At 51.9% G+C, this 26,565-nt stretch overlaps 1 protein-coding gene and 1 long non-coding RNA gene across 2 annotated transcripts in view; both read right to left on the minus strand.

Annotated features, from left to right (window-relative positions):
• The window catches only part of LOC105942063 (uncharacterized), a 178,454-nt gene that overhangs the window by 58,782 nt on the left and 93,107 nt on the right, over positions 1 to 26,565 (minus strand). The window lies entirely within an intron of this gene.
• On the minus strand, positions 1,684 to 2,707 carry LOC101536102 (protein S100-A3). The gene is made up of 2 exons (XM_058660286.1): positions 2,422 to 2,707; positions 1,684 to 1,990 (listed from the first exon to the last, which is right to left on the minus strand). Exons 1-2 carry the CDS (start codon positions 2,560 to 2,562, stop codon positions 1,826 to 1,828), a joined length of 306 nt encoding a protein of 101 aa, XP_058516269.1. The 5' UTR covers positions 2,563 to 2,707; the 3' UTR covers positions 1,684 to 1,825.

Consider the following 26,565-nt stretch of genomic DNA (forward strand, 5'->3'; position numbering starts at 1 on the left):
TGAGGGGAGGCTCACGGGGCAGAAGCAGACAAAAGCGCTCAGTTGCCTTTTTCCTTCATTTTCTGCACCTGAACATGCACACAGTGCCTTGGGCAGCACAGCAAATCCAAGCCAGGGTGCACATCCACAGCTCACACTCACACACACACACTTACACACACACATACAGACTCACACACACATAGACACACACACAATGTGCCACTCCACACACAAGCCTGGTTTCTCAGACAGGCTCCCCCTGTTGCACGCTTTCCTGCTTCCTTCTCTTTCCCACACACGTGTGGGCACACATGTCCCACCCCAGGGCCTGCACATCTGGATCCATTCAGCACAGCTGGCCCCTTCTTCCACCCAGCTTCAGCCTGGGACACCCCTTGTGTGCCAGTCAGGCCCACACACCACAACTCACCAGGCCGAGAGAGGAAGTGCTGAGGAGAGAGGAAGAGTGGGGAGAGCCCAGCGGTCTGACTATTTATACCCCGGGCAGGCCCTGCCCATGGCAAGGGGATGGGGGGCGGACGCTGCCCTCCTGCTGTGTGCTGGTGTGGTGTGCATGCGCATCTTCTCCACTGCCCCAGCTGGGGAACAAGGCTTCCTGACCTAGCCAGGCATCTGTGGGCAGTGGGTGTGTCCCAGTGGGTGCTGGGGGTCTGATGGAGTTGGCACACTCCCGGGGGAATGTTATGGAGACCAGGGGGAAGGGAGCAGTCAGTGCTTGAGGCTGGGGGGAAGGTGGAGGAGTCCTACTTGCCATCACAGAGGGAGAAGCAGAGGTGCTTGGTGGCAGGTGGGAGAAGGCTCAGGTGTGTAGGAGAAACATTCATGGGTTGGACAGGGTGATGGAGTGGGGTGGGAGTGAGGCGTGGGGCTTGTGATGGCATCAGGAAAGGGCGTTGGGTGCAGAGGTAGAAGTGATGGGAGAAAATGGGGAGTGGGGGGATACTGCATTAGGATGGGGCAGCATGGAGCCTGAGGACTGAGTGAGGGGCAGCATGGGGGCTCAAGGCCCTTGGGGGCGGTCTCAGTACAGGGTCCCCTCCCCAACTGGGATTAAACACCTCAGACACCCTAATCTTATTAGTGCTGCTCTCTGGACTCCCACAGCCCCAGGCAGGGAACAAACGCTCCACCCCACCCTTCCCCTCTTCCTTCTCCTCCTCCTCCTCCTCGGAGCATCCGGTCACAGTCACGAGGTCCAGGATCCAGTCTCCTGGCCCCTGGGCCCTCAGGCTGCCCTCCTGCCCTGCTTGATGGCCAGGGGATTGGCAGAGAGGGGTATTGCCCCAAGAACCAAGAGACGATGGAGCAACAGGAGCCTGTGCTGGTTGCAGCCATTGCATCTCTGCAGGCTCTGAAGCCGCTCCCCTCCATGGCCAGCAGAGCTCTGGCTCCTTCAGCACTGTCTCCCCACCCCTTCTCCAGTGGACAAGGCCAGAGGGGAGCGCAAAGCTGGCAGCAGGGCTGTGTCCCAAGACACCCCTCCTCCCGCCCCGCCCCAGCTCTCAGAAGAACCAAAGGGAGCCACAGGGACACCAGTTCTTTATTAGGAGCTGAAAGGCCCAAGCCCTTGTGGGCTCACTGGCACATTCCACACTGGATCTGCAGGGCCCATGGCACATCGCCGCTGCCTCCTTCTGCTGCACAGACAAGATGACTGGGCTGGCCAGGGGCTGGGCAGGAGCTGCCTCACCAGCTGGGCACCCAGGTTCTCTAACAGGTGTGAACTGGGCAGTCCCATTTGAAACAGGTGGGGGAAAGAGGAGGGAAGGGAGTGTAGGAGTTAGTTGGGCAGACCCTGCCCTGTCCTCTGCAGCACTGCAGGCTACTGGGAGCCCGAGGGCTTCAGAGGACAATCCTTGAAGTACTCGTGGCAGTAGAGAGAGATGGAGTTGAGTGCACGCAGGAACTCGGTAAAGTCCACCTCACAGTCCTTGTTGGTGTCCAGAAGGCTCATGAACTTGTTGTAGTCACACTCCCGAGACTCGGTCTGTGATGGTGAGGGGGAAGGAAGACAATCAGGGTGAGTGGGGTGGACCCACATCACCCAGCTCTCTCCCTCCCTCTGCCCGGTCCAGCCCATACCCTCCCTGAGTGCCAACCTCAGGTCCTGCCCGCCCCCAACTCTCCCTCCCCAGATCACTTGGTGAGCACCTGTCATGTGCCACTGAGAGCCTACTGTGTGCTGGGTATCCTGCCCAGTGCTCTCCCTCGAGCCTCCAGCAGTTCATCCAGGCAGGAGGTGTGCTGATGGTGATGGCGATGCCATTTTACAGAGAACTGCTCTCCCTAGCATGCACACACACACTCAACTCATTCACAAACACTAATACACACTCACACACTCACAGATTCCCTCTTTCTGTCCTAGGGCTCTCTGAGGGTCTCATGTGTGTCACCCCATGGGGAGAAGCTGCTCACCGGGGTCCAGGAAGGCAGCTCCTTCTGCAGCAGTTCCTTAAGCTCCGACTGGCTGAGCTTGTACTTGTCCCCACAGCGCCCTGCATACTCCTGGAAGGTGCACACCACCGCAGCTATTGCCTGCTCCAGGGGTCTGGCCATCCTCACTGCCACAGACAAAGGTGTGATCCGGTGCCCAGGCCCAGGACAGCCTCCCTGCCCACTGTACCCTTGATGTTTTCTGAGGGACTTTTCCCATACCTGTTATAACCCAGCTCCAGGCCCAGGACACCTCCCCATGACCTCACTGCACCTGCTCCTCCTGATGCACCTCCCTGCTGGCTTCAGGGTCATGCACCTAGACAGAGGCCTCATGTCGCTAATGTCATTGCCAAGTCCTTGGAGAGAGGTGTCCCCAACTCCACTTGCACCTCCACAGTGGGGCTCTCTCCCACCTTAGCTGCACCAGCAGGGCTCTGTCTTCCACCCGACCCTACTTCTAAGACCCTGGAAGCCTCCTGCCCTGCAAGATCCCAGGTCCCCACTTGCATGCAGGGCCTCCCATGATGTGGAGGCCTGGGATCCCTGCTCAGGCTGATCAGAGCAGGTATAAGAGGAAGGCCATGACCCCGCCGTGCCTGCCTCCCTCCACCCAAGGAAGCTACAGCCAAAGGGAAAACCAGAATCCGCTGTACAACCCTGCCTGGGTCTTTTATCCTCTCTGGCTCCCACCGGCTTCATCTGGCTCATCCTAGCTCACAAGGCCCCAGCTCCATGGTGTTTTGAGTTAGCCAGCAGCAGGGTGGCCAGTCACCAATGAGTTGCCCCAGGCTGGTGCCTGCTTCCTTAGCCCTAGGAGTCAGGAGGTGGCAGGCTCTCTAAGGGACACCTGTTTTGTGAGCAGAGAAGCGCCTCCCAGAGTCTCCCCATTGGCCCTCACACTCCAAGTCTCCCCACACTTCCAGCCACAGCTCTGGCCTGGGAAACCCTCCCCAGGCAGCCTGGAGAGCCAGAGTTTCCACATGAGCCAGTGACTCACTCCTGGTCCCCAAGGAAGGGAGGGAGACCTGCCATACAGCTCAGGCCTGCTGAGCCTCCCTCCCTGACGCCTCCCTGACGTCTGCCAGGGCTCTGCTGTGAGCGAATGGCAGGGAAGTGGGGCACCTGGGTGCCAAGCACGGCCTGGGGCCTAGCTGAGTCTTTGGGACAGCCCAGGATGGGAGCAAGGCATCTGGGTCCCCAGAGAAGAGACTCCCAGATGCCTGCAAGTGTGCAGTGTGCCCCCACCTGGCTCCAGCTGCATGCCTGCCTGCCTGGCACCATCCTCCATCCAGGCTGGAGACTGGCAGGCATCCTCTCTTCCCCGCAGCCCTGGCCAGTCTCAGCTCCCCCTGGGCATGAAGTTCAAAGAGAGGCAAGGAGGAGGCAGAGGGGACCAGTCAAGACAACACTTCTACCCAACGTCTCCACCCCCTGGAACCAGATCTTGGCTCCCTATACCCTCTAGCCCTGACTCTCCCTCCCAGCCAGTCCCACCAGGGACAGGGGCTCCCCAATTCAGAGCAGCGCCCAAGCAGCTGGCACTCACCACTGCTGTCGGTGTCGGGCTGTGGGCGCCCAGGCCTGGGTCCTCTCTATTTGTAGTCTCCCAAGGCAGGAAGGGGGCAATTACAAGGACCCAAGTAGGTCACTGATGAGGGTGCCCCGGGGGCCTTCTGCCTCCTTCCTTCAACAGTCACCCGCAACCCCCTTCCCACCACCCACCTACCCACGCGCACATCAAAGACCCAGACTCGGCCTCAGACACCACTCCCCATGCATCACCTTCTGCCTTGTGCTGCCTCCTGCCCTCGGCTCAGCCACCACATCCCTCTCCCTAACCCTTCACCTCAAGAGGCACCCACGAGACACAGTGGAAGTTGGCGTGGGGAGGGCACACACTTCAGCCCCACCGTGACCTCACTGGGATTGGGGTGGGTCTTGAAGAGCATCTGATGCAGCCTCCCATTTACGGATGAGAAGACTGAGTCCCCCAGGAAGCTTTGAGGGACCCTCTGTGCCGGGTCACCCCAGGTGTTGGGTGACTCTTGGCTGGGAGCTGCCTGCTTCCCCAAGGCGAGTGCTGTGGGTGTCCCTGGGACCTGGGAGGCAGGGGTGCTCCAAGCAGGGGCGGTTTTCTTGCCCTGCACCCCACATGGCCTCAGGACTGGTGGTTTCAGAGTCACAGGGAGCTAGAAGCTTCCAGGAGAAGGTTTGTTTTCTTTTCCTTCTGTATTCAGCTTCTGCAAAGCAGCTGTCCTGACTCTCCTGAAGGTTATAGCAGTGTTCCCCTGGCTTGGGGGGCCCAGGTCTTGGGGTGTTGAGTGTCCCCTACTTGAATTCCCTCCTCAGGGAAGTGCTGGGCTTCGGTTTCTGTATTCCTGCCTCCTCAAACCATCAAAGCCCACGCGGAGGTTGAGCTTGGCTTGGCCAACACCCAGAGGGCACCCGGCTGCCCGCTCTCCACTCACCTCTTCCCCTGAGAATCTGACCGATTCACCCCTTACTGCCTGGCCATCTCTTTGAGGCTCCAGAAAGCCTTTCTTTCTTTATGATTGATTTTGTCATCTATTTGAAAGGCAGAGTTACAGAGAGAAAGGGAAAGACAGAGAAAGGGGGGAAAACAAGAAGACAGAGAAGAAGAGAATTTCCGCTGCTGGTTCATACCCCTAATGGCTTCATTGGCCAGGACTGGGCCAGAGTGAAGCAAGGAGCCAGGAGCCTCCTCTGGATCTCCCCACGTGGATGGAGAAGCCCCAGGACTTAGACCATCCTCTGCTTCTCTCCCAGGTGCATTATTAGTAGGGAGCAGCTAGAACCAACATTTCTATAGAATGTCCCACTGCAGGTGGAAGCTTAACCCACCACACCACAACATTGACATTTTTAAATGCCGCCCAGGTTTTTTAAGCAAAGGCAGTCATAGGATCACAAGCAGAAAAGCTTTGTGTCACGCCTCTCTTTGGTCTGTCTTCCCCTAAGCTTGAGGGATCCCTCCCCCTTCCACAGAAAGAGAACCCAAGACCCAGAAGACTGTCAGAAGAGAAGATTGCCTCTTGGGCTGGTGGAGCCATCCTGACGCCCACAGAGGGAGCCAGGCAGCTAATGACACCTTGACCTGGTGCTTGGTACTCAGCACCCAGTTGAGACTTGCGGAAGTCTCAACCCTCGTGGCGGTGGGCAGCAGGCCCTGGAGGCAGAAAAGGAAAGAAGAGCTGTGATTAGCTGTTTTTTATAGTTGACTTGGTGCGCATGCGCTCCAAGGCCAAGCCCTTTTCCAGAAGAAAGCAGGTAAGGCTTGCATGACCAGGCAAAGGAGGGAAGGGCTTGCCTGCAATTTCTTTTCCCAGAGAGATCAAGGGGCAGGAGCAGAGGCAATTCAGGAGGCGGCGTGAGCGTCAGTTCATTGCGTTGGGATTCCTACTTTCTGACCTGCGTATATGCAATTCGCCATAGCATGCATGCATGGACAATACTGTCACCAACAAACCTGCTGTTCTGATTTTTAGAAAAAAATCACCTTTTGAGGTGTAAGAATTTTTTCCTGCAGGAAAACAACTTACAGACTCATTCTTGGAGGGCTGAGGCCTGTGGCCAGGGAAGGGAGAGTGGGGAGGCATGGCTGTGGCATCGCTCGCATCTCTGCTCCAGGTCCCTGTCTCACACAGATACAAGATTCACGTTGAGATGTGTGTAGAGTGCGCAAAGTGATGGGGAGAGCAAGGTGAGAAAGCGAACATGCATCCACACGGGTGTGTGTGTGTGCGTGTGTGTGTGTGTTGCCCCACACCGCCCCGGGGGCCGATGAGGGGGCTGTCTGAGGGAGGGGAAGAGATTTGGGTGAGAAGGAGAGGACGCTCCTCGCTGACCCACCCCCGTCTTATTTTATGTGGTGGGACGCGGTGTCCTCCACTGTGTGGAGCTGCCTGGGAATTTTATGTTGCCTCCATTAACTCCACGCGGAACTGCCTTTTTTATCTTCATTCTTGGTCCCCGGATGAAGCAGGCATATCCAGGGAAAGGGGGGAGTTTTGACTGACAGAAGGACTGGCTTGGCCGTGGGGGGTTGCTGGGGCTTCCAGCTCATTCAGCCCTAAAAGAGCTGCAAGGGAGAGGCAGGGCCTTTCTAAAGGCGGGGACTTTGCCTGGATGCCAGTACAGGTTCCTTGAATTTGCAGCACTCACAAAACACTGGAATGATGGATTTACTATGTACTATTTTACTGTTTCTGAGAAACAAGAAACACACTCCGACGTGTGAGATAAGATGCGGAAATGCAAAGGCAGGGGTTGACCTTTGGCTCCCAAGTAGTAACTGCTAAGAATGAGCTCTCCCAGGCTCAGCCGGTTTTTCTGTTGCTGCCAATCGAGGCTCCGGCCAAGCAGCAAGCCTCCCAGTCTCTCATGGAAGAAGGCGGAAGTCCTTCGCCAGAGGCGCGGCATCCAGAGCCGATCAAAGCGGGGTTCAGCCTTCATCCTCCGATCCCGTGCAAGACAGGCCTCTCTGCATTCTTATCTTCCTACAAAGGTAGAGTGATTTCTTTCAGAACTACACACAATGCCCTCCCGCTGATGGACAATGTGCTGAATGCCCCTCAAGGCTGGACTTAGTTTTTAAAAAATTCTTTGTCTATTTGAAAGGCAGAGGAACACAGAGGAAGATCTAGAAAAAGATGTACCTGTGGCTTCACTCCGTAAAAGGCTGCAGTGGCCAAAGCTGAGTCAGCTGAAGCCAGAAACCAGGAACTTTTTCCGGGTCTCCCACATGGTGCAGCGGCCCGAGCGCTTGGCTCATTCTTTGCTGCTTTCCCAGATGCTTTAGCAGGGAGCTGGATTGGAAGTAGGTCAGGCAGGATTTGAACTGGCATGCAAATCGGGTGCCAGGGTCTCAGGTGACATCTTTGCATGCTATGCCACCATGCTGGCCCCTTTCAGTCTGGGCATTTTGGTGGTCTCGGATGTCCTTCCTTCCCACAGATACAGATTGCGTGTGGCTACCGTATTAATAGTAAGCACAGCTCTTTGCTTGTGGATTATTCCCAAGAGTATTGGCTGACTAATCAGTTTTGGCAAAAGGTCCTTTGTGGGTCAGGGTCACGGTGTGGGGTTTGGGAACGTACAAATCTATAGTCCTAAACTTGGTCAAGAGATGAGTGAATCTGGAAAGTCAAAACCTCTCAAAGAAACTTGGAAGAGTCTTAAAAGCAAAACACAAAACAAAATAAACAAAAACAGTGTGTGGGGTTCTGCGTGGTAGCCTAGTAGCTGAAGTCGTCACCTTGCACACTTGGGGATCTCATATGGGCGCCGGTTTGTGTCCCGGCGGTCCCGCCTTCCATCCAGCTCCCTGCTTGTGGCCTGGGAAAGCAGTTGAGGACGGCCCAAAGCCTAGGGATCCTGCACCAATGTGGGAGACCTGGAATAAGCTCCTGGCTCCTGGAATCAGCTCAGCTCCAGTCGTTGCTGCCACTTGGGGAGTGAATCAGCGGATGGAAGATATTTCTCTGTCTCTCCTCCTCTCTGTATATGTGACTCCAATAGCAATAAATACATCTTAAAGAAAAACCCCAAAAGCAAAGGCAAAACCCAAAAATCCAGTGTGTGTTTAGGGTGTGTGTGTGTGTGTGTGTGTACTTGCGCATGTACATCTGGTGCCCCAGGCTCGGCTTTTGGAGTAAGACCCCCTGTTTCTCTGTGTCCACCCATCGGAGGTCCTAGCATTGGGCAGTGCAATGGTCCGCGGTCTTCGCTTCCCAAGGGCGGAGGACCTGAAGCGCCTGGGGCCGCCCATTCCCATCCTCTGGCTTCCTCTGCTGGCCATCCTGGTCGCACTTGGTGCAGTCCTGCCCCAGGGAGAAGTTTGAAACGGGCGTGTTGACATTGTGCAGAGGCTGCTTGGGAGAACTTGAAGGCTGGAGGTTTGGGGCTGGGGCAAAAACCCAACCCCTTTTCTCTCCTCAGGGTCAAGTCCACAGCCCTCAGGACTGGCAGACCCACAGTAGAAGGCAAAAGCTGAGCTACGTTTCTTGGCACATTTTCTCCCACATTGCTGTTAGTCTTCCAGCAAACAAAGTTGGCCCTGAGGCATAGCTTAAATTCCTCTATTATAGGGGCTGCGATAGTGGCATAGCGGGTTAAGCCATTACCGACGATATTGGTTCAAGATTCGCCCACTCTACTTTTTTGATCCATCTCCCTGCTTCTGTGCCTGGAAAAGCAGCAGAAGATGGCCCAACTGCTGGACCTCTGCACCCACATGGGAGTCCTGGAAGAACCCAGCCTGGCTATTGCAGTCATATGGGGAGTGAACCACCTGTTGGAAGATCTCCCCTCTTTCTGTAACTCTTTGAGATAACTAACTTCTTTTTAAATCCCTCTATCATATATCCTATAATGCCCGTAGAACAAACTCTAGTTCTAGCCAAGCACCTAAGGCTTTCACATGGTCTTACATGTCTTTCACAGGTCTTACAACCTGTCCTTCTATTCCACATCTCAGCCATGTGTTGCTCTTCCAAAACCCCAGTCAGTGTCCTGGGTGGAGATATTCCTGGAGACAGAAGAGGCCTCGGCTCCAGTGATGTGTGGAGAAGCTTGGAGTGGTGACAGGGTGCAGCTGCTGGTGTCCTGTGGCCTCGAAGCTCAGGCAGAGGCATCGTAGTTGCTGTGGGGTCCTGGGGATGAAGGAACAGGAAGGAAGCAGAACATGCCACAGCCTGGAGCCAATGTGATTTGACACAGGGGATGTTGTATTGATAGGGACTGTACATCTTTGTGCAGGAAAGCTGATGACTGTGCTGTGTCTGCTAATGGGTCTTTTCCCTTTTCTCTCTTCCTCCCTTTGTCTCTCTTTCTTTAAGATGTATTTATTTTTATTGTCAGATATACAGAAAGAGAGACAGAAATATCTTCCATCCGCTGATTCACTCCCCAAGTGGCTGCAATGACTGGAGCTGAGCTGATTCGAAGCCAGGAGCCAGGAGCTTATTCTAGGTCTCCCACACGCATGCAGGATCCCAAGGCTTTGGGCCGTCCTCAACTGCTTTCCCAGGCCACAAGCAGGGAGCTGGATGGGAGGTGGAGCAGCCAGAACACAAATTGGTACCCATATGGGATCCTGGTGCATGGAAGGTAAGGTTTAGCCACTGGGTCTTCGCACTGGGCCCTGCTAATGAGTCTTTTAGAAGGGAAACATGGTTTAAGAACATGAAATAGCCACTAGCTTCTCGATGGAACAAAAACTCACTCCTCTTCCCCGTCCTTCCTCTCTGTTGTGTGCTATGGACTCCCTCTGCTGGCTGAACGGAGTAACTCACTGAAAATGCTTGCCTTGTTCTCCCTGCAGGACACAGCTGTCCCGCCCCTTCACACCTCCACCATTAGTTCTTGCAGTCACTCCTGTCTCTTGGCACTCCTATCTCCGCTCCAGCCATCAACACTCAGCTCAAACGTTCCTTCCCTGGGGACATCTCAGGTTGTCCCCAAGCACTGCCTGCGCTTACCTCCCATTGCACCTGCTACCTTCCTTTACAGCAGCTCCTCCTGCACTGCCCAGGGCTCACACATTGGCCCACTCCCCACTCCTGTGATACCCAGACTTGGTCTGCGAGCCTCGGATGTCCTCATCTTTACTCACGCAACAGGTGCTCAGGGTGTCCTCTTGAGTGGGTGAATATGCTTCCACATGGGAATGATTGTAGGAAAAGGGGTAGAGCTGGGGGCCTGCGGGAGGTGTCTTCATGCAGGACTTGGGTCTGCACGAATCTTGGAAAATCAATTCAGGTAGTGACAGGTAGTGGGGACATTCTGTCCTGCAGACAGGTGGATGGGTGGAGACTGAGTTCAGGCCTGGCAGGCTGGTCCCCGAGGCAGCAGGCACCGGGCAGGAGGTGTCCATATGGAATCCCTCGTGCCCAGCTTGGGCCTCGGGGATCCTTACCAAAGGCACTGGACTTGGCTGGGAACAAACTCTTATCCCTGCAAGCTTAGCTGCAAACCCACATCTGTGTCCCCCTCTTCACCCTCGCAGCTATGGCAGCTTCGATAGCCTTGCTAGGCGTCCCTGGGTCTCACTTTCCAGGTAGTGAAATGTCCCTCTGGAGTTCACCCTCTCCTTCCATTCATGGCTTCCTCTGCCCCCATGAGGCCTGCAGCCAGTGGGGTCAGCCCCTTCATTCTCCCCATGCTATCCTCCCAGCCACCCCCACCGCTCCCACCAGTGCTTCTAAAGGTGGGCGATCTCCCAGGTTTCTTTACTGGCACCTTCATAGTCTGGCCTCAGAGTTCTCGCTGGGTGTGAGCTCCTCAGAGCCCCCACTCGTGCCTCCTCCAGCCCGCTCTGCCTCCTGCGGCTAACGTCCTCATCATTGTGCCCTTGGCTTCCAGCAGAAGTCTCGCTACAAACTCTGGGGGCATTCTGTCCTGCAGGCAGGCTTCCATTTTGGGGGTACCCATGGAATCCCAGCTCTTGCCCAGCATCGGTTAGAAGTGCAAACATCTCTTCTCTTCCTCTTGGTGGCAGCCAGTTGATTTTAGAAATTTCTAGGTTCCCTGACAGACAAGGCCCACAAAGCCAGCGGCTGAGCCTTACGCCCCTTGGGCCGGCGCCTGGGTCCTCGTGCCCGGGCTCGTCAGTATTTCAGTATTTATTGCCTCTGTCTGCGTCCTCTGGGTCGGCCTTCGTCTCCCCCGGACCCCGCCAGGACCAACCTGGGACCAAGCGCCCGCTGACGGGAGCTGTCGCCTGTACCTGCCTCCTTCCCCCTCACCCCCCGGGATTGGTGTCTGCCAGAGGAGCCCCTGCTTCTCCTCTCTGGCTGGGAAGTAAACTCCCCTCAAGGAAAAAAAAAAAAAAAGAACTTTCTACTATTCTGCACCTCCAAGCACCAGCATCCCATATGGGCACCAGTTTGTGTCCCTGCTGCTCCAGTTCCCATTCAGCTTTCTGTTTATGGCTCGGGAAAGCAGTAGAGGATGGTCCAAAGCCTTGGGACCCTGCACACACATGGGAGATCTGGAAGAAACTCCTGGCTTCAGATTGGCTCAGTTCCGGCAGTTGTGACCATTTGGAGAGTGAACCAGAGGATGGAAGGTCGGTCGGTCTGTCTCTCTCTCTCTCTGTCTTTCCCTCACTACATCAACTTTCTCAGTAAAAGAAACTAAATCTCAAAAGCAAAGCTTTCTAGGTGTGACTCAGCAGCTGTTCCTGCCCCTCCAACTTCATGGGGCACAGCCCGAGCTCTGAGTGGTTCTCTCAGCTCCTCTCTCTTGGCTTAAGAGGGAGGTGAGGCACCGTGCCACTGTGTAGGCTCCCTGGCACAGGCAGGACACAAACCCAGAACTTCTGCTGCTGGGCTAGGGCTAGAAGTGGTGGCGCCCTGTGAGGCAGTGTGTGGCATTTCAAGAAGCGGAGAGTTCTACATAGAAACCTCTGTTGACTCTTGGAGATTTAGTTTCTTCATCTAAAATACAGGCATAACATGACTCAGCCCACGAAGCTGCTGAGTGAGCCTTAGAGAGAGTTTCCATATGGAAAGGCACCTGCCCTGTGGCCCTGACCCCACCACACTCCAGGGGAACGGCTGGGGAAGGGAGGGAGAGATAAACCCTCACCCTGCCAGGCAGACACTGGTGACAAGGAAACTCAAGGAGGTGCCCTACCCTTCTATCCTCCCCCACATCTGTCTACCCTTCTATCCTCCCCCACATCTGTCTACCCTTCTATGCTCCCCCACATCTGTCTACCCTTCTATCCTCCCCCACATCTGTTTACCCTTCTATCCTCCCCCACATCTGTCTACCCTTCTATGCTCCCCCACATCTGTCTACCCTTCTATCCTCCCCCACATCTGTTTACCCTTCTATCCTCCCCCACATCTGTCTACCCTTCTATCCTCCCCCACATCTGTCTACCCTTCTATGCTCCCCCACATCTGTCTACCCTTCTATCCTCCCCCACATCTGTCTACCCTTCTATCCTCCCCCACATCTGTCTACCCTTCTATGCTCCCCCACATCTGTCTACCCTTCTATCCTCCCCCACATCTGTCTACCCTTCTATCCTCCCCCACATCTGTTTCTGCAGCCAGTAACATGGGTTGGGAGGATACCTGGGGTTTGAGCATTGGTTCCCAAGCGAGTGTGAGTGCGTCAGAACCTCCCTAATGGCTTGTTAATCTCACATCGCTGGGCCCTCTCCCTGGGGCCCTGGCATGTGGGTGTGGATGACTGAGCGGCTGTCTTAGAGGGTGTACTTCTGGGGCTGCCCAGAGCTGGGGAGGGGGTGCTATTGTGTTTCCCTCCTTCTCTGGCATCATTCACTAGGTGGTTCCAGTCAGTTGACCCAACGTCATCAGTGGCTTTGTGGTTGTCGTGGTTAGTACAGGATCAGAAAAAAAAAAAAAAATACAGGAATTCCAGTTTTGGTGTTTGAATTAAAAAAAAAATTTCAAGGTGGAGGTGCAAGGGTGACAGGATTTGGAAGCCTCATTGACCTCTGCCTCCTGCTGCCCCTGACCTCTTCCTCCTGCTGCCCCTGACCTCTTCCTCCTGCTGCCCCTGACCTCTTCCTCCTGCTGCCCTGACCTCTTCCTCCTGCTGCCCCGCAGGCCAGAGAGTGCGTGGGGCACAAGGACAGAGAACAGGAGGTCCAGGAACGAGAGCTCCAGGGCCTCCACGGCCCCTGTCAGGGCTGACCCGGCCTCAGGGTGATGCTCAACCTCCCTTCCTCTCCCTCGGCACGTGGACGTGCCTCCTGCTGAAACTCCACATGGTCAGTGAGGACCCCAGGGCCAAGCGCTCCGCAGACGCTATGCCCACAGCAGGTGGCTCTTCCTCCTCCTACATAGGCAGGGCTGCAGGCTCCTGGTTACCCAGGGTTGTTGTCAGCCAGACAGCTCTGCAATGCTTGTTTGATTTTACTTCACATGATTATCTGTTTTTTTTCTTTAAGATTTAGTTATTTATTTGACAAGGCAGAGTTATAGGAGAAAGAAGGAGAGATATGCCATTCACTGGCTCACTCTCAAAATTGGGGTCTCCCAAGTGAATGCCAAAGGCCTAAGGACTTGGATCATCGCTTACTGGTTTCTTAGGTGCATAAGCAGAGAGCTGGATCAGAAGTGGTAAATCCAGGGCTTGAACTGGTGCTTTATGGGACGCTGGCATTGCAGGCAGGTACTTAACCCGCTGCCTCACAATGCCCACCCCTGGCTCTCCCCCAACAGGTGGTAGCAAGCGCCCTGCCTCCTGCCTCTTCTCCCACTCTGTCTCCTGAGAGGATACAACTCCTGAAGGAACACAGGGCAGGAAGCAGTTACAGGAGAGAAGCAAGAGACGCTGGTGGGCAATTATTAAGTCTTAGGCAGATAGGTATTATTGGTAAAGCTCAGTGAGTTCTTCATTCAGTTTAGTATTGGAATAAAAATCTGGGAAGCAAGCCTAAGTGTAAGAGAGTACTTTAAAAATTTATTGCAAAGTATAATATACAGAGAGGAGGAGAGATAAAGAAGAAAATCTTCCATTCACTGATTCACTTGCCAAGCAGCTGGAGCTGAGCCAATCCAAAGCCAGGAGCCAGGAGCCAGGAGCCTCTTCTGGGTCTCTCACGTGGGTGCAGGGTCCCAAGGCTTTGGGCCATCTTTGACTGCTTTCCCAGGCCACAAGCAGGGAACTGGATGGGAAGTGGGGCTGGATGGGAAGCAGGGTTGTTAGGGTTAGAACTGACACCTAATGGGATGCTGGTGCGTGCAAGGTGAGGACTTTAGCCACTAGACTACCGCGCCAGGTCCAAGCATACAATTTTTTTTTTTTTTAAAAAAGGTCTATTTACTTTTATTGGAAAGAAAGATAGGAGATATATACAGAAAGATTTTCCATCCATTGGTTCACTCCTCAAGTGGCCACAATACCTAGAGCTAAGCCGATCTGAAGCCAGAAACTTCTTCCAGGTGTCCTAAGCAGGTGCAGGGTCCCAAGGCTTTAGGCCGTCCCCTACTGCCTTCCCAGGCTACAAGCAGGGAGCTGGATGGGAAGTAGAGCAGCTGGGACGTGAACTGGCGCTCCTATGGGATCCTGGAACTTGCAAGGAGAAGATTTAGCAATGAGACTATTGTGCTGGGCCCGAGTCTTCATTCTAAAGTGATGGGAAAGCCCTGCCCCACGAAATAGGAAAGTAGAGTGACTGCCTGGACACTGCTTTCAGGGGAGCTGGCTTGGACTTTTTAAAGTTTCTTTCTTTTTTTTTTTTTCTCATAATCAACACAGGGAGGGGCATGGGGGACCCAGGTGTCTGGGCTGATAAACAGGTGTCTTGTTCAAGTGACTGTCTTGTCCTCTTCGGGGAGCACGGCTTGGGGCCTCCCACTCCTGAAGTCTAGACAGAGAAGTGGCAGGGAAGCTCTCTTCACCTTGGTTGTCCTGGCAACTCAAAGGCCTTGCTTTGCAATGCCCGCCTGTCTGGCATGTGCGGACAGGAACTGTGAGATGGGGTTCAGGAAGTGGGCACCCCTCTTCTCCTCCAAGCCCGGACCCAGCCTCAGTAGGGAGTGGGAGAGTAGATCGCAGGGGTTCCGTGGTGGACGCTGCCGGTGGGCAGGGCATCAGTAGTCATACAGAGGAAATTGTGACAGCCTGTGAGAAGGGGACGACCTCTGGGGAGGACGAGGCTTATTATTTTTTTTTTACTATAGATTTTACAGAACTATCTCACTTTTAAAAATGACGTGCATTAGTTTTGTGAAACAAAATAAAGCAGTGCAACACAAATCATCGCAGGTCGTTTGTCATGTCAGGTGGCTCTTGCTCTCTCTGCAGTGTGCGCTGGCCTTATGCAAAGTTTCTGAGGATGACTTCCTACTTAGTGAATAAAAGGAAATTTTAAAAAGGCAGGTGGCCTCTTCTTTCCCAGGTCAGGAGCTCTGAGCGCGTGAGGATTTCGGCTGTCTTGTCGTTATTTCCCTAGCAGAGCGGGCAGCCTGCCCCTCAGCAGGTGGTACGTGGATTGAATGCTGGAGGAGATCTGGGAAGGCGCCATGACAGAGGCAGAGGTGGGATTCCATGCCCTGGTCACACACACTGGCTGCAGCATGGGCCCTGCCCTGCCAGCCTCCCAGAGGTCTTGCAGCCTCTGTGTTGGTTCTTGCTAAGGTCCGTTGAAGATCCCAGAGTCCATGTGGCCTGTGTGCCTGCTCATGGTGTCTGGGAGAACCCACAGGGGGTATATAAGGGAGGGAGTAAGGGTGTGGGGTGAGACCTAGAACAATGAAGGCCAAGGGCAAGGTCACGGAGTGCTGGGTTGGAGGTGGGTGGGGGAAGCTGTGGCAGCAGACAGGAAGTGGACCATGTGGTCTGCACCTTGGTAATGGGATTAATCTCTGGGAAAAATTCAACACACCTGGGGAGCGACTGCTTCGTCTTGGTGCAGTTGGGAGCACGTGTGACCGCAGTCACCTGTCTCACAGGACCAACCTGTGCTCACTAGCTGGGTGTTCACCCTTGCTTATTGCTGCTGGGTGATTGACCAGCTTGCTGTCCACTGGCCTGAGGAAGCCAAGGATACAGGCTGTGACTCTAAGCACAGAGTGGCCCAATGTTTGTCCCAGTGTGGGGGACAACAGCCACTAGCCATTGGACTTGCTGGGCTAAAGGTAATAATGGTAGGACACCATGCAGCACCTCTCCGAGGTATCAGAGGCCCCAACATTGAGTCCTCCTTTAAGGCCCCTCCAGTCTGAGCCAAGAAGGTGACAACGTGCCCATGGCCTCCTGGGAGAGCTGGGGTGGCGGAAAGGGAAGCATCAGACCTACAGTTTGAAAATCCAGGTAAGACCGGGACCACTGGCTGGAGAGCAGACAAGGCCAGCAGGGGGCAGCAGCATCCCAGTGGGGAGAGAGATGGCCAGGGAAGTGGGAGGAAAAGGCTGAGGTTCTCTTGAGGCTCACGGCACAGGACGGGCATTTCATCAGTGGACAGGCTCCAGGGGCAGGGAAGAGCTCCAGAACGGGGGATCTCCAATGCTTTGTGAGAATTCTTGGGGAGGGCTTGGACTCCCATGGGACAGCGGATAGCACTGGGGCAGGACCAGGGCTAGAGACAGGGCCCTGGGTGTCACTGGGGGCTTCAAAGGCCATGAGAAATGTGTCATAGGCTGCAGCTGAGAGAAACACACACACAGCCTATTTTGGAGGCTTGTGTTGGAAAAGCTTGAAATGCCTGGAGACAGTGTTAGTGGTTTGTGGATCACAGGTGGTTTTTTTTTAAAATACATTTTATTATTGTTATTTTATAATACAGTTTCATATTCCCTTATCCCCTCCCCGGTTCCCTTCCCCCCCCCAGTTCCTCTATATCATTACTAACGTATAGTTCTTCATACTCAGTCATATGTCCATCATTGCGGGCATAGACACTGGCAGAGAGTCCAGAATCCTATTGTCAAGATGTAGTAAATAGTTTCATTGTAAGTCCATCTTTGTCTGGAAGTAGATACGCATACCACACTATATCCTCACATCTGAATGTTAGTCTCAATTTCGCAGCTACTGTACATCTCCTTAAATGAAAAGTCATGATTCAAAATCAACAATAGAAAGAAGAAATTTACAATGCCATGAAGTTAAATGACATGTTACTAGATATGACAGTTTCCATTACACAAATACTGTACATCCCCTTAAATGAAAAGTCATGATACAAAATCAACAATAAAAAGAAAAATAGAAATTTACAATGCCTGAAGTTAAATGACATGTTACTAGATATGACAGTCTCCATTACACGGCTACTATACATCCCCTTAAATGAAGAGCCACAAAACAAAATCAACATCTGGAAGAAAAAAGAAATTAACAACATGAAGAAGTTGAATAACATGCTAATAAATGACTAATGTGTAGCTGAAGAAATGAAAATCAAGAACCTTCTTGAAGAAAATGATGCCACTTCATGATTTATGAGTCATTGAATGATTTAATCAGAAGGAAGTGTTTTGAAGAGATGAAAACAGCAGAAAATAACAAAACCAATGTGATATAGTTTCCGCTGATCTTTGTTGAAGTGAGTCTCCTCCAGACAATAAGCAGATGGGTTTTGTTTTTTAATCCAGTGTACTAATCTATGGCGTTTGCTTGAGCTTAAGCCATTTACATTCAGAGTTTAATATACATGGGTGTTACTTTGGTCCTGTCATTTTAGGAATGGGTTGTTCATTGGTTTAGTCTTCTGTTGTCATTTTACTGCGATCTTCTTCCCGTTTGCTTTTGGTTTTGGTAGGTGCTATTCCTCTTTTCTGTCAAGAGAACTTCTTGAAGTATCATTTGTAGGGCAGGTTTGGAAGAGGCAAATTCTTTTAGCTTTTCTTTACTGTGGAAGAATTTTATTTCATTTTCAAAGACAAAAGAAAGCTTTGCTGGATATGTTATCCTAGGCTGACAATTTTTTTTTCTTTTAGAATCTGAAATATGTCACTCCACTCTCTTCTTGCCTGTAGAGTTTCCTGTGAGAGATCTCCTGTGAGCTTAATTGGCATTCCTTTATATGTCAACTGATTTTTTTCACGTGCACATTTAAAGATCTTTTCCTTATGTTCGATTGAAGAGAGCTTGATAATCATATGTCGTGGTGAAGATTGCTTTTGATCAAGCCTATTGGGAGTTCTGTGTCCCTCCTGGAACTTGTTTCCCAATTCTTTCTCCAGATTAGGGAAATTTTCCTTTATTATTTCATTAAATACATTTGCAAACTCAGCTTCTCTTTCTGCACCTTCTGGGACTCCCATAACTCTTATATTTGGCCTCTTAATAGTGTCTTTCATTTCTTGAATACTTTTATTGGCCTGATCCAGCTCTGCTTCCAGCTTTTTGTTTGCTTCCCCCTGATGACAGCAAATACCTTCCAATTCTGATTCTTTCTTCTGCTTTCTTCATTCTATTTTGGAGACTCTCCACTGTACTCTTAATTTGCTCTACTGTGTTCTTAATTTCTGATATACCAGCCTTGATTTGCTTTATTGCTTCCTTAAATTCTTTGAACTCTTGCATGAGCTTCTCATTGTTGATCAGGATCTTTAAAATGAGTCTTATGGATTCTGTGTGCCCCATTTTCTTGATGTCTTCCTCAGTTAACTCTGAGGTTGGCATAGGGTTTTGCTCCTTTGCAGAGGAGTCTTCGGTAATATTCATTGTGCCTTTGTCTCTTCTTTTGCTCTTGTTCATTGTACTTCTGGTTAGCAGAGTCTTGAATTCCTTGGGGCAGGTTTCTAAGTTTTGTCACCCACAGGTCTACAATGCGATTTTACTTATTGCAGTTGGTACACAACTTTTACCTTGCAGCCACTTGTGCCACAACCTCCAGCGAGTTCCAGGTCTGGGTTCTTACATCAGATTTCCACCGTGTTCTCCACAGCCCCAGCTCTTGGCTCACCACTCTCCACCTCCTGTGATACTGTGCTGAGGCTGCACTGTTGTCACTGCAACCTTTCTCCCACTTCTGGTTGGAGCCGGTCCCAGGATTAGAGAGACACCAGGTGTCCTATATAATTAGTTTGTTGGTGGTGCTGATCTTGTCGGAACCTGTTGGACTTTAGGTTTGGGTGCCACACGGACCTATTTTGACCGGTACGCTGCCACAGTCAGTATTAATTTCCTGTGTGACCTGTGCTATCACGGACCTCAGCAAGTTCTCGCGAGATCAGCACATGCACAGTTCACTGTTGTCCCCTGCAGTCCCAAAGCTATTGCCACAGTGCCCAAAATGGCGCCTGATATACAACCACTACAGTTCTTGATCTGCTGCCCGTCAGATCCGAGGCCTACCCAAACCTGCCCTGGGTGGAATCTGTAGAATGCCACGTCATTGCAGTTCACTGAGACAGAAATGAGCTCACTCCCAGCTCAGCGCTTGCTCCGTCCCTTCCCTTGCCCTTTTCTTTCACAAAATGGTGCCCAATTCAGCTCTAAGGAGCTGACTTGGCTGTGAAATCCACTCTGTTCTCGCACTGCCCATCTGAGATCTGCTGCTCTGTCTCTGCTCCTGGTCAAATCAAACGGACCAGCAGAACGGACATTTCTTTGTCTGGGTTCACCACCCGAGCTCCCAGTGAAAGTCCCTTCCCACCTGGTTGCTGGTGGCGTTCCGGATGCTGGTGGAGTTTAGATCGCCATGCTGGAGTATCAGTCTCTGCAACACCACTGTGTCCGCTGCTTTCCTGTGTTGGTCAGTCTCCAGTACCCCTCTGCTGTTGTTCTGTCCCTTCCTATTTCCTGAAATATGTCCTCTCTGCTTCATCCTGATTAAATGTTTTTCTGTCCGCATAAACGTGTCCTTACCCTATTCCACCATCTTGATTCTCCGGATCACAGATGTTGAAGTGATACAGCTGGGGCCAGTGTTGTTGCCTAATGAGTAGAGCTGCCACCTGTGATACTGAACTCCCATATGGGTACCACTTCAAGTCTCAGCTGCTCCACTTCCCATTCAGCTCCCTGCTAATGTGCCTGGGAAAGTAGCAGAAGACGGCCCAAGTCAGTAGGCCTCTGCTCTCATGTGAGAGACCTGGATGAAGCTCCTGGCTCTTAACTTGGGCCTGGCGTATCCCTGGCTGTTGTGGTCATCTCAGGAGTGAACTAGCAGATGAAAGTGCTCTCTCTGTGTGTGTAACTATGCCTTCCTTTTGGATAAACAAATAAATAAAATTTAAAGTGACACATCTGAAGCTGCCCTTTGACTTAAAGACATCAGGTATCATTTGTGGGATGTGCTGCTTTGGATGATGGCCTATTGGGCTTGTGCTGGGGTGGTGGCAGAGTGCATGTTTTCCCAAAGCAAACTTTTGTAAGTGTGTCCAGCTTTGAGTCAGCTTTGGGACAGATTAAACCTGCTTCCTCGGGCGGGAGCGCCTGCCAGCCAGAGGAGCCTGCATCTTCTTTGTTCTCTGGCGTGATGTGCAATAAGTGTTCTTGGCTGTGAATGAGATGACTGTGCACTTGCTGGGGACTGGCCCATGTGTGGTGGAGAAAACAGCTCTAGCGTTGCAGCTGAAAGAGCATAGAGGGATTCTGTGGCTAGGGAGGCAGTACAGAGCAAGCGGGACTTGAGAGCTGCACTTGGACAGAGGGGAGCCATGGGCAGGCAAGAGCGGGACGACGGGCAGGTTGGGGCACTGCCCAAGGGCAGACAGGCAGTGGGTTGTCACTGCCTGTGTGTAGCGCTGGGAGACCTGTCAGTTTGGAGCACAGCCTGCTACTGTGGCCTGTGGGGTAGGCTGGCTGGGGTGGGCCACAGAGGGCCTTGAAGGTAAGGTGGCAGTGGTAAGAAGAGGTGTACTGAGAAATAGACTCAATGAAGAGGAGAGAACCACACAGGAGGAAGAGGTCAGACAACTGGGCATCCACAAGATGGCAGAATTCTCGCTCCGACTAGAGCAGCGTGGGGTCACTCCAGCCCCTCCTGAGGGGCGAGGTTTCTTATCTGAGTCAATGCTCCATCTCCTGGTCCCTCCGTGGTAGAAATGGGGGGTGGGTAGTTTAGCCCAAGGAAGGTGGTGTGTGGTTGATGCAGAGGGGAGCTGGATATTGTGTCGATCTTAGCAGTGATATGGGGGAAGGATCTTGGCAGCAGTTGGGATGCTTTTATTTGCGAAAGCAAAACAACAGAGGAGCTGGCTAAAGGCAGATTACAAACATGGGCTGCTTATCTCACAGGACAGCCACAGGAGATCCAGAGGCGTGAGCCACTGGTGGGGTGAATTCTGCAGCTCCATTATAGCAATGCTCTGTGATGCTTTCCTCATGTGCAGGCACTATGATCCTGCCTCCTCCCCCGACAGTGTGGAAAGCAGCAAGGTGGGGAGGGAGAGTGGGGGGCAGGAAGCTTTCTTGCAAAGCCATTTTATCCCTCCAATCCCCCACCCCAACCTTCTGAACTTCTTTGTACCAGGGCTGGGTTCCAGCTAGGTGACCTCAGGTACAAAGCGGGCTTGGAAACCAGGTGTCTGGTACTTCCAGCCTTTGCGGCAGATGTGTAGGGGGGAGATGAGGGAGGGTAGAACAGGTAAGGGGGTGGATAGGGAAGGTTGGGGTGGGGCAGCTGAGGTGCTGTCTGCTGGAAGGGAGGAGGAGTGGTGGCCAGTAGTGACTGCTGAAAACCTGATATACGAGGTAGCTGGAAGAGCCGAGGAGGGGAGAAGAGAGCTCTGGCCTGTCTCTGGGGGTCCAAACACATCCTGGGTTGGGTGTTGGCTGTGAGGGATGCTCCACCCTTGCCTGCACGGAGATCAAAGCCGCCTCAGTCTCTGTCTGCCCTCCAGCCAGTTTCAACCTGGAAAACTCACCTTGAATGTGGAGTCCCAGGGCTGGGGTGTTGATTTGTTGGTAGCAGAACTCGTTGTCTCCTGCACGGAGAGAAACTCCACAGACCAGGCCACTTCTGGGTGTGTTGGAAATGAAGAACCAGCAAGGGGTAGGCACCAGAGCACAGCTTTTCTCTCTCTCTCTCTCTCTCAATTAAAAAATCATTTGAAAGCTTGTTATGGGGGTAGAGTGGTAGGGCATGGGGGAGAGAGAGAGATCTGCCATCCCCAAATGATTGCAATAGCCAGGATGGGGCCAGGCTGAAGTCATTTTTTTGCCTGAGTTAGCGCTTGGTGCTGTTGTCACCAGCTTGTGGCCTTGGGGAGTCACTCCATCTCCATTATCACTGAACCTTTTTGGGGAGGGAACGAATGAATGGAAGATCTCTAATTTTTTAAAGGTTTATTTGAAAGGCAGAATTGGTGGGAGAGGAAGAAAGAGGGGAAGAAAGGGACAGAGGGACAGAGGGAGAGATTTTCCATCCATTGTGGATGCATCCTAAGTGGTTGCAACCGTTGGAACTGGCCTTGTCTGAAACCTGGATGCACAGGCCACTGAGCCCCATGGGAAGATGGGTCCAACAACGCCTGGGGTTGCCTGCCTAGGCCTTTTTCAGTAGCTTGCATGGTGCCGCTGTGCTGGGCCTCTGAGCCCTGAGGTTAGGGCGGTGGTCTGGCTGGGTCTGGGGTCCCCTACTTGGGCCCGGGTGGCCTGGGCACCTTGATGCCAGTTAAGCCCACAGGCCGCCCAGTGGATCCTCTGAGAGTTTGAGGTTCTGTGCTCAAACGTGGCTTGGGCTATGGCACAGGTGGGGGTGTGCAGGGACTTGAGGGCTCCTCTCCAGGTGAGGGATGACTGCTGAGGGACTTTGATGTACAGCTCCTTGTGCCTACAAATCAGAGCTTCCTCAATGGTTTAGATGGAGCAAAGGATGGCATACCCAGATGCAAAACGAAGTTATGGGCCAGATGCTGAGAGGCACTGGTGGGTCTTTGGACCGCATTATCCACACCAAACAGGGTCTACATCCCTCACTCCTCATCCCCTCAGGGGACCTGTAGTGGTAGCTGGGGGAAGGCAGCCTAAGCCGGTACCCCACCAAAGGATGAGAAGCACTGGTGGGTTCTTGGGTTGTGCTAGGCGCCCCAACAGGAGCTCCATCCGCCCCCTCTACCCCTGCACCCCAGCAGCACACAGTGGTGGCTGCTGGGAGGGAAGGCAGCCTAGGCCTGTGATTGAGGACTTTCACCCTGCCAAATGTCGGGGTGCCCTGGCGGGTCCTTGAGCTGCGCTAGGTGAGTTCTGCATGCCTGGAGGTATGGACCTATAAGATGTCTGGTCCAACAAATTCGACAATAATCCAGCCAAACGATGACAGCAAATATCTGGGTGAATGGAGACTTTGAGGCCGACTATGTCAGCCAAACGACATTGAAAGGGGTCCCTCATCCTGGGATTGGCAAGATTGACAACATTTCAGAACTATTGAAATTACCTGGGCAGAACCCTTGGAGTATGAGCCGCATTGGGACCCTGGCTTGATATAGGGTGGACGTTCTCAATCCCTGGGTACTGGGCTGGTTGGGAGGTTGGGTATGGCTTCTCCCTGTATCCCCCATCAACCTCCACCCCTCGAAACAAGAAAGAAAAACAGAAAATTTGGAAACAATGATCCCACCCACTTATCCCTAACCCTTGATCCATCCCACTCTGATCAACTATATTAACATAGTCTAAAATAATAATAATAACAAAAATTTAGGTTCTGTAAAGTCCCTGAAACACCTGGGAAAAAAAGAAACCTGCATCCAGGAGCTTCTTCCAGGTCTCCCATGTGGGTGCAGGGGCCAAGGACTTGAACCATTCTCTGTTGCTTTCCCAGGCCACAAGCAGGGAGTTGGATCAGAAGTGGAGCAGCCAGGATGTGAACTGACACTCATATGAGATACTGGCACAGCAGATGGAGGCTTATCAGGCTATGCCACAGCACTGGCCATTGGAAAATCTCTCTCTCTCTCTCTCTCTCTGTGCTTTTCAAATCAATAAGATTTTTTTTTATATTGAGTCCTTGGTGGAAAGACTGATGCTGGGTGACCTTGGGCAAATTAGTGGACACACACATGGGCACTGGATTGCTCTCATTCAAACGGCACTGAGTTGGTGCTCAGGTCAGGTTGGCTCCTGCCTTTTCTGATGAGTTTAGATGAGAGCTTGCTGTCACACCCCCCAGGGGGTGTTTTGTGCTTCTTGCTTGGCAGGTGTGGGATTGGTTAATAACTGCAGCAGCAGAGAAAATGCAAAGAAAAATTGGGCCACATCTCAGCTGGTCATTAGGTACGGTGAGGATGTTTTGAGGGTTTGGGGGAACTCACAGAGTAGTGAGGCTGGCTGGGATTCAGAGTAAAGGCCCAGTCCTGACTTCTGTCTTGAGAAGGAAAGTGGATAGAGGGGGTGGAATGCCAGTGTTCAAGTACAGGCTTACTGTGCTATGCCACAGTGCTGGTCCCTGTAGCACTGTTTTGATCACCTGTCTGCCTTTGTAGATTGCATACTGCTTACTGGTGCCTTTCACTGCCAGAGGCCAGCTCCAGCCCCAGCTGAGTTGGAGGGAGCTCGAGAAGGGTGTGTGGAGTCGGTGATAAGAAAAGACACTGACACTGTCACTTGGTCACCTCTTGCAACAACTCAAGAAGCTGTCCTTTTTTATTACTTAAACACAACACAAGCTTCTACACAAACAACAAATTGTTCTATTTTTACTTCAAGACTAAGGGGACATGTACAGATATTTGGTTATTCTGTCTGTACTTCAGGGCTAAGCAGCTGCCCCTAAAGATGATTCTGCAAAATACTGTATTCATATTCTTTAAAGCAAACAATTGTTCATTCTTCAGTAGTAGCCATGGAGCGACAGCTAGGACTCCAAGGCCAAGGCACATGCGATTACCTGCTAATCAGTAATACATTCCTACCACATTTCTATTTCCACAACTTGCCCATCATTTAATGGGAGAAATATGTTACAAGGGAGAAAACGTAAGAATCCAAGACAAAAGTTTCAACTGTTAAATCCCCCTATAATTACAGGCTGTATAACCCCATAAACAACCAAACAATAATCAAAAGCATATCTCTATGACATTAATAAAATCTCCCTATAATTCCTCTAGTTAAAAAATTATGAAAGCAGCTAAAACAGTTACATTTTCTATGCTCTAAAGAGTTGCAAGGGTAAGCTAACCGTTAGGGTCACAGTAACTATATTTTTTTTGCCATAGCAGTTTCAGCTCATACTCCCATCACTTCCATTAGTTTGTAAGATTCTTATCAAGCCATTTCCCAGAAGACATGCTACATGTCTGGGCCAGATTCCAGGGCAATGTGTAGGCACACAATAAGGTATCCAGAAATGGCATGGGCTTAATTGTACTCCTGTGCATAAAGGTTCACTCACCAGGGCATTATCAATAACATTAATTCCCAGGCTCCCATCAGTTACAAAGCCCATCTCACAGGGGCAAACAAATGCCTCCATAGATTATGAATCCTTAGTGCGGTGCTTGAGTGTCCATGCAAAAAGGGGGTGAAACTGTGTCAAGTTGGTCAGAGAGATGTCCGCCGGGCCCTGCCAAACAGCTGGAAGCTCCCCTGGGCCCTGCCAAACAGGGGAGCTGTTTTCTTCACACCTTCGTGTCATCCACACCTACTGCACGGACACCAGCATTTCATCACTCATCACACTGTGTCCTGGGTGCTCTCTCTGCACCAGGCACCATGCTAACCACTTTTCAACTCTGAGAAGTGAATGTAATTACACCCCTGATGCAAGCAAGGAAAGTAAAGCCCAGAGATGTTAAACTGGACCCACCGTCAAGAAGAAGAGGAGCCCAAACAGCCCAGATGGTCAAGAAGTTTCTCTCTCATACTCTCTTCAACAGAATGTAAAAAACCCACATATGGACCTCTGCTTGCTGCCAGCTTGTGTGTGCCTGCATTCTCTTGGCATCTGCCGGAGGATCTTCTGCTCTGCCAACTGAAGCGTGGTTCCTGATCCGTGGGCGTTGAGGTCTTTGCCTCTTTTCTGATTGCTTTTTTCCAATAGTGGAATAAGTTAGTCACAAATAAATGATGGCTGATAAAGCCTGGTGAATAGCAGTACGCATGTGCATACCAACACTGACTATCTAAACGTGGTCAGATGGTGAATGGTAAGCTATGTGAACTTTGCTATGATTAAACAAGAGAGCATCCCATGTAGAGCTGTGTCCCCTTCAGTCCCATGCTCTCCTGTTCTCCTCATACTCAAAGGAGAAAAACCTTGAGTTCAGTGTTTACTGTCTCCTTCGTATAGCTAGCATTTTGAAAAAGATTTATTTTATCCAAAAGTCAGATTTATAGAGAAAAAGAGAGAGAGAAAGATCTTCCATCTGCTGGTTCACTCCTCAAGTGGTCACAATGGCTGGAGCTGAGCTTATCCAAAGCCAGGAGCCAAGAGCTTCTTTTGGGTCTTCCACACAGGTGCAGGGTCCCGAGGCTTTGGGCCATCCTTGACCACTTTCTTAGGCATAAGCAGAAGCTGGGTGGAAAGTCGAGCAGCCAGGACATGAACCAGTTCCCATATGGGATTCTAGTGTTTGCAGGGGGAGAATTAGCCATTAAGGCATTGTGCTGAGCTTTATGCTTCTGAAATCTGACTTATTTTTGCCTAGCATTATTTTTGTCCTGAAATCTGTGCATATGGACAGATGCAATGCTGCATAGCTCACCTTCACCATTCCT

This window comes from Ochotona princeps, chromosome 2 (genome assembly GCF_030435755.1).
Source record: "Ochotona princeps isolate mOchPri1 chromosome 2, mOchPri1.hap1, whole genome shotgun sequence".
Taxonomy (NCBI): Eukaryota; Metazoa; Chordata; class Mammalia; order Lagomorpha; family Ochotonidae; genus Ochotona; species Ochotona princeps.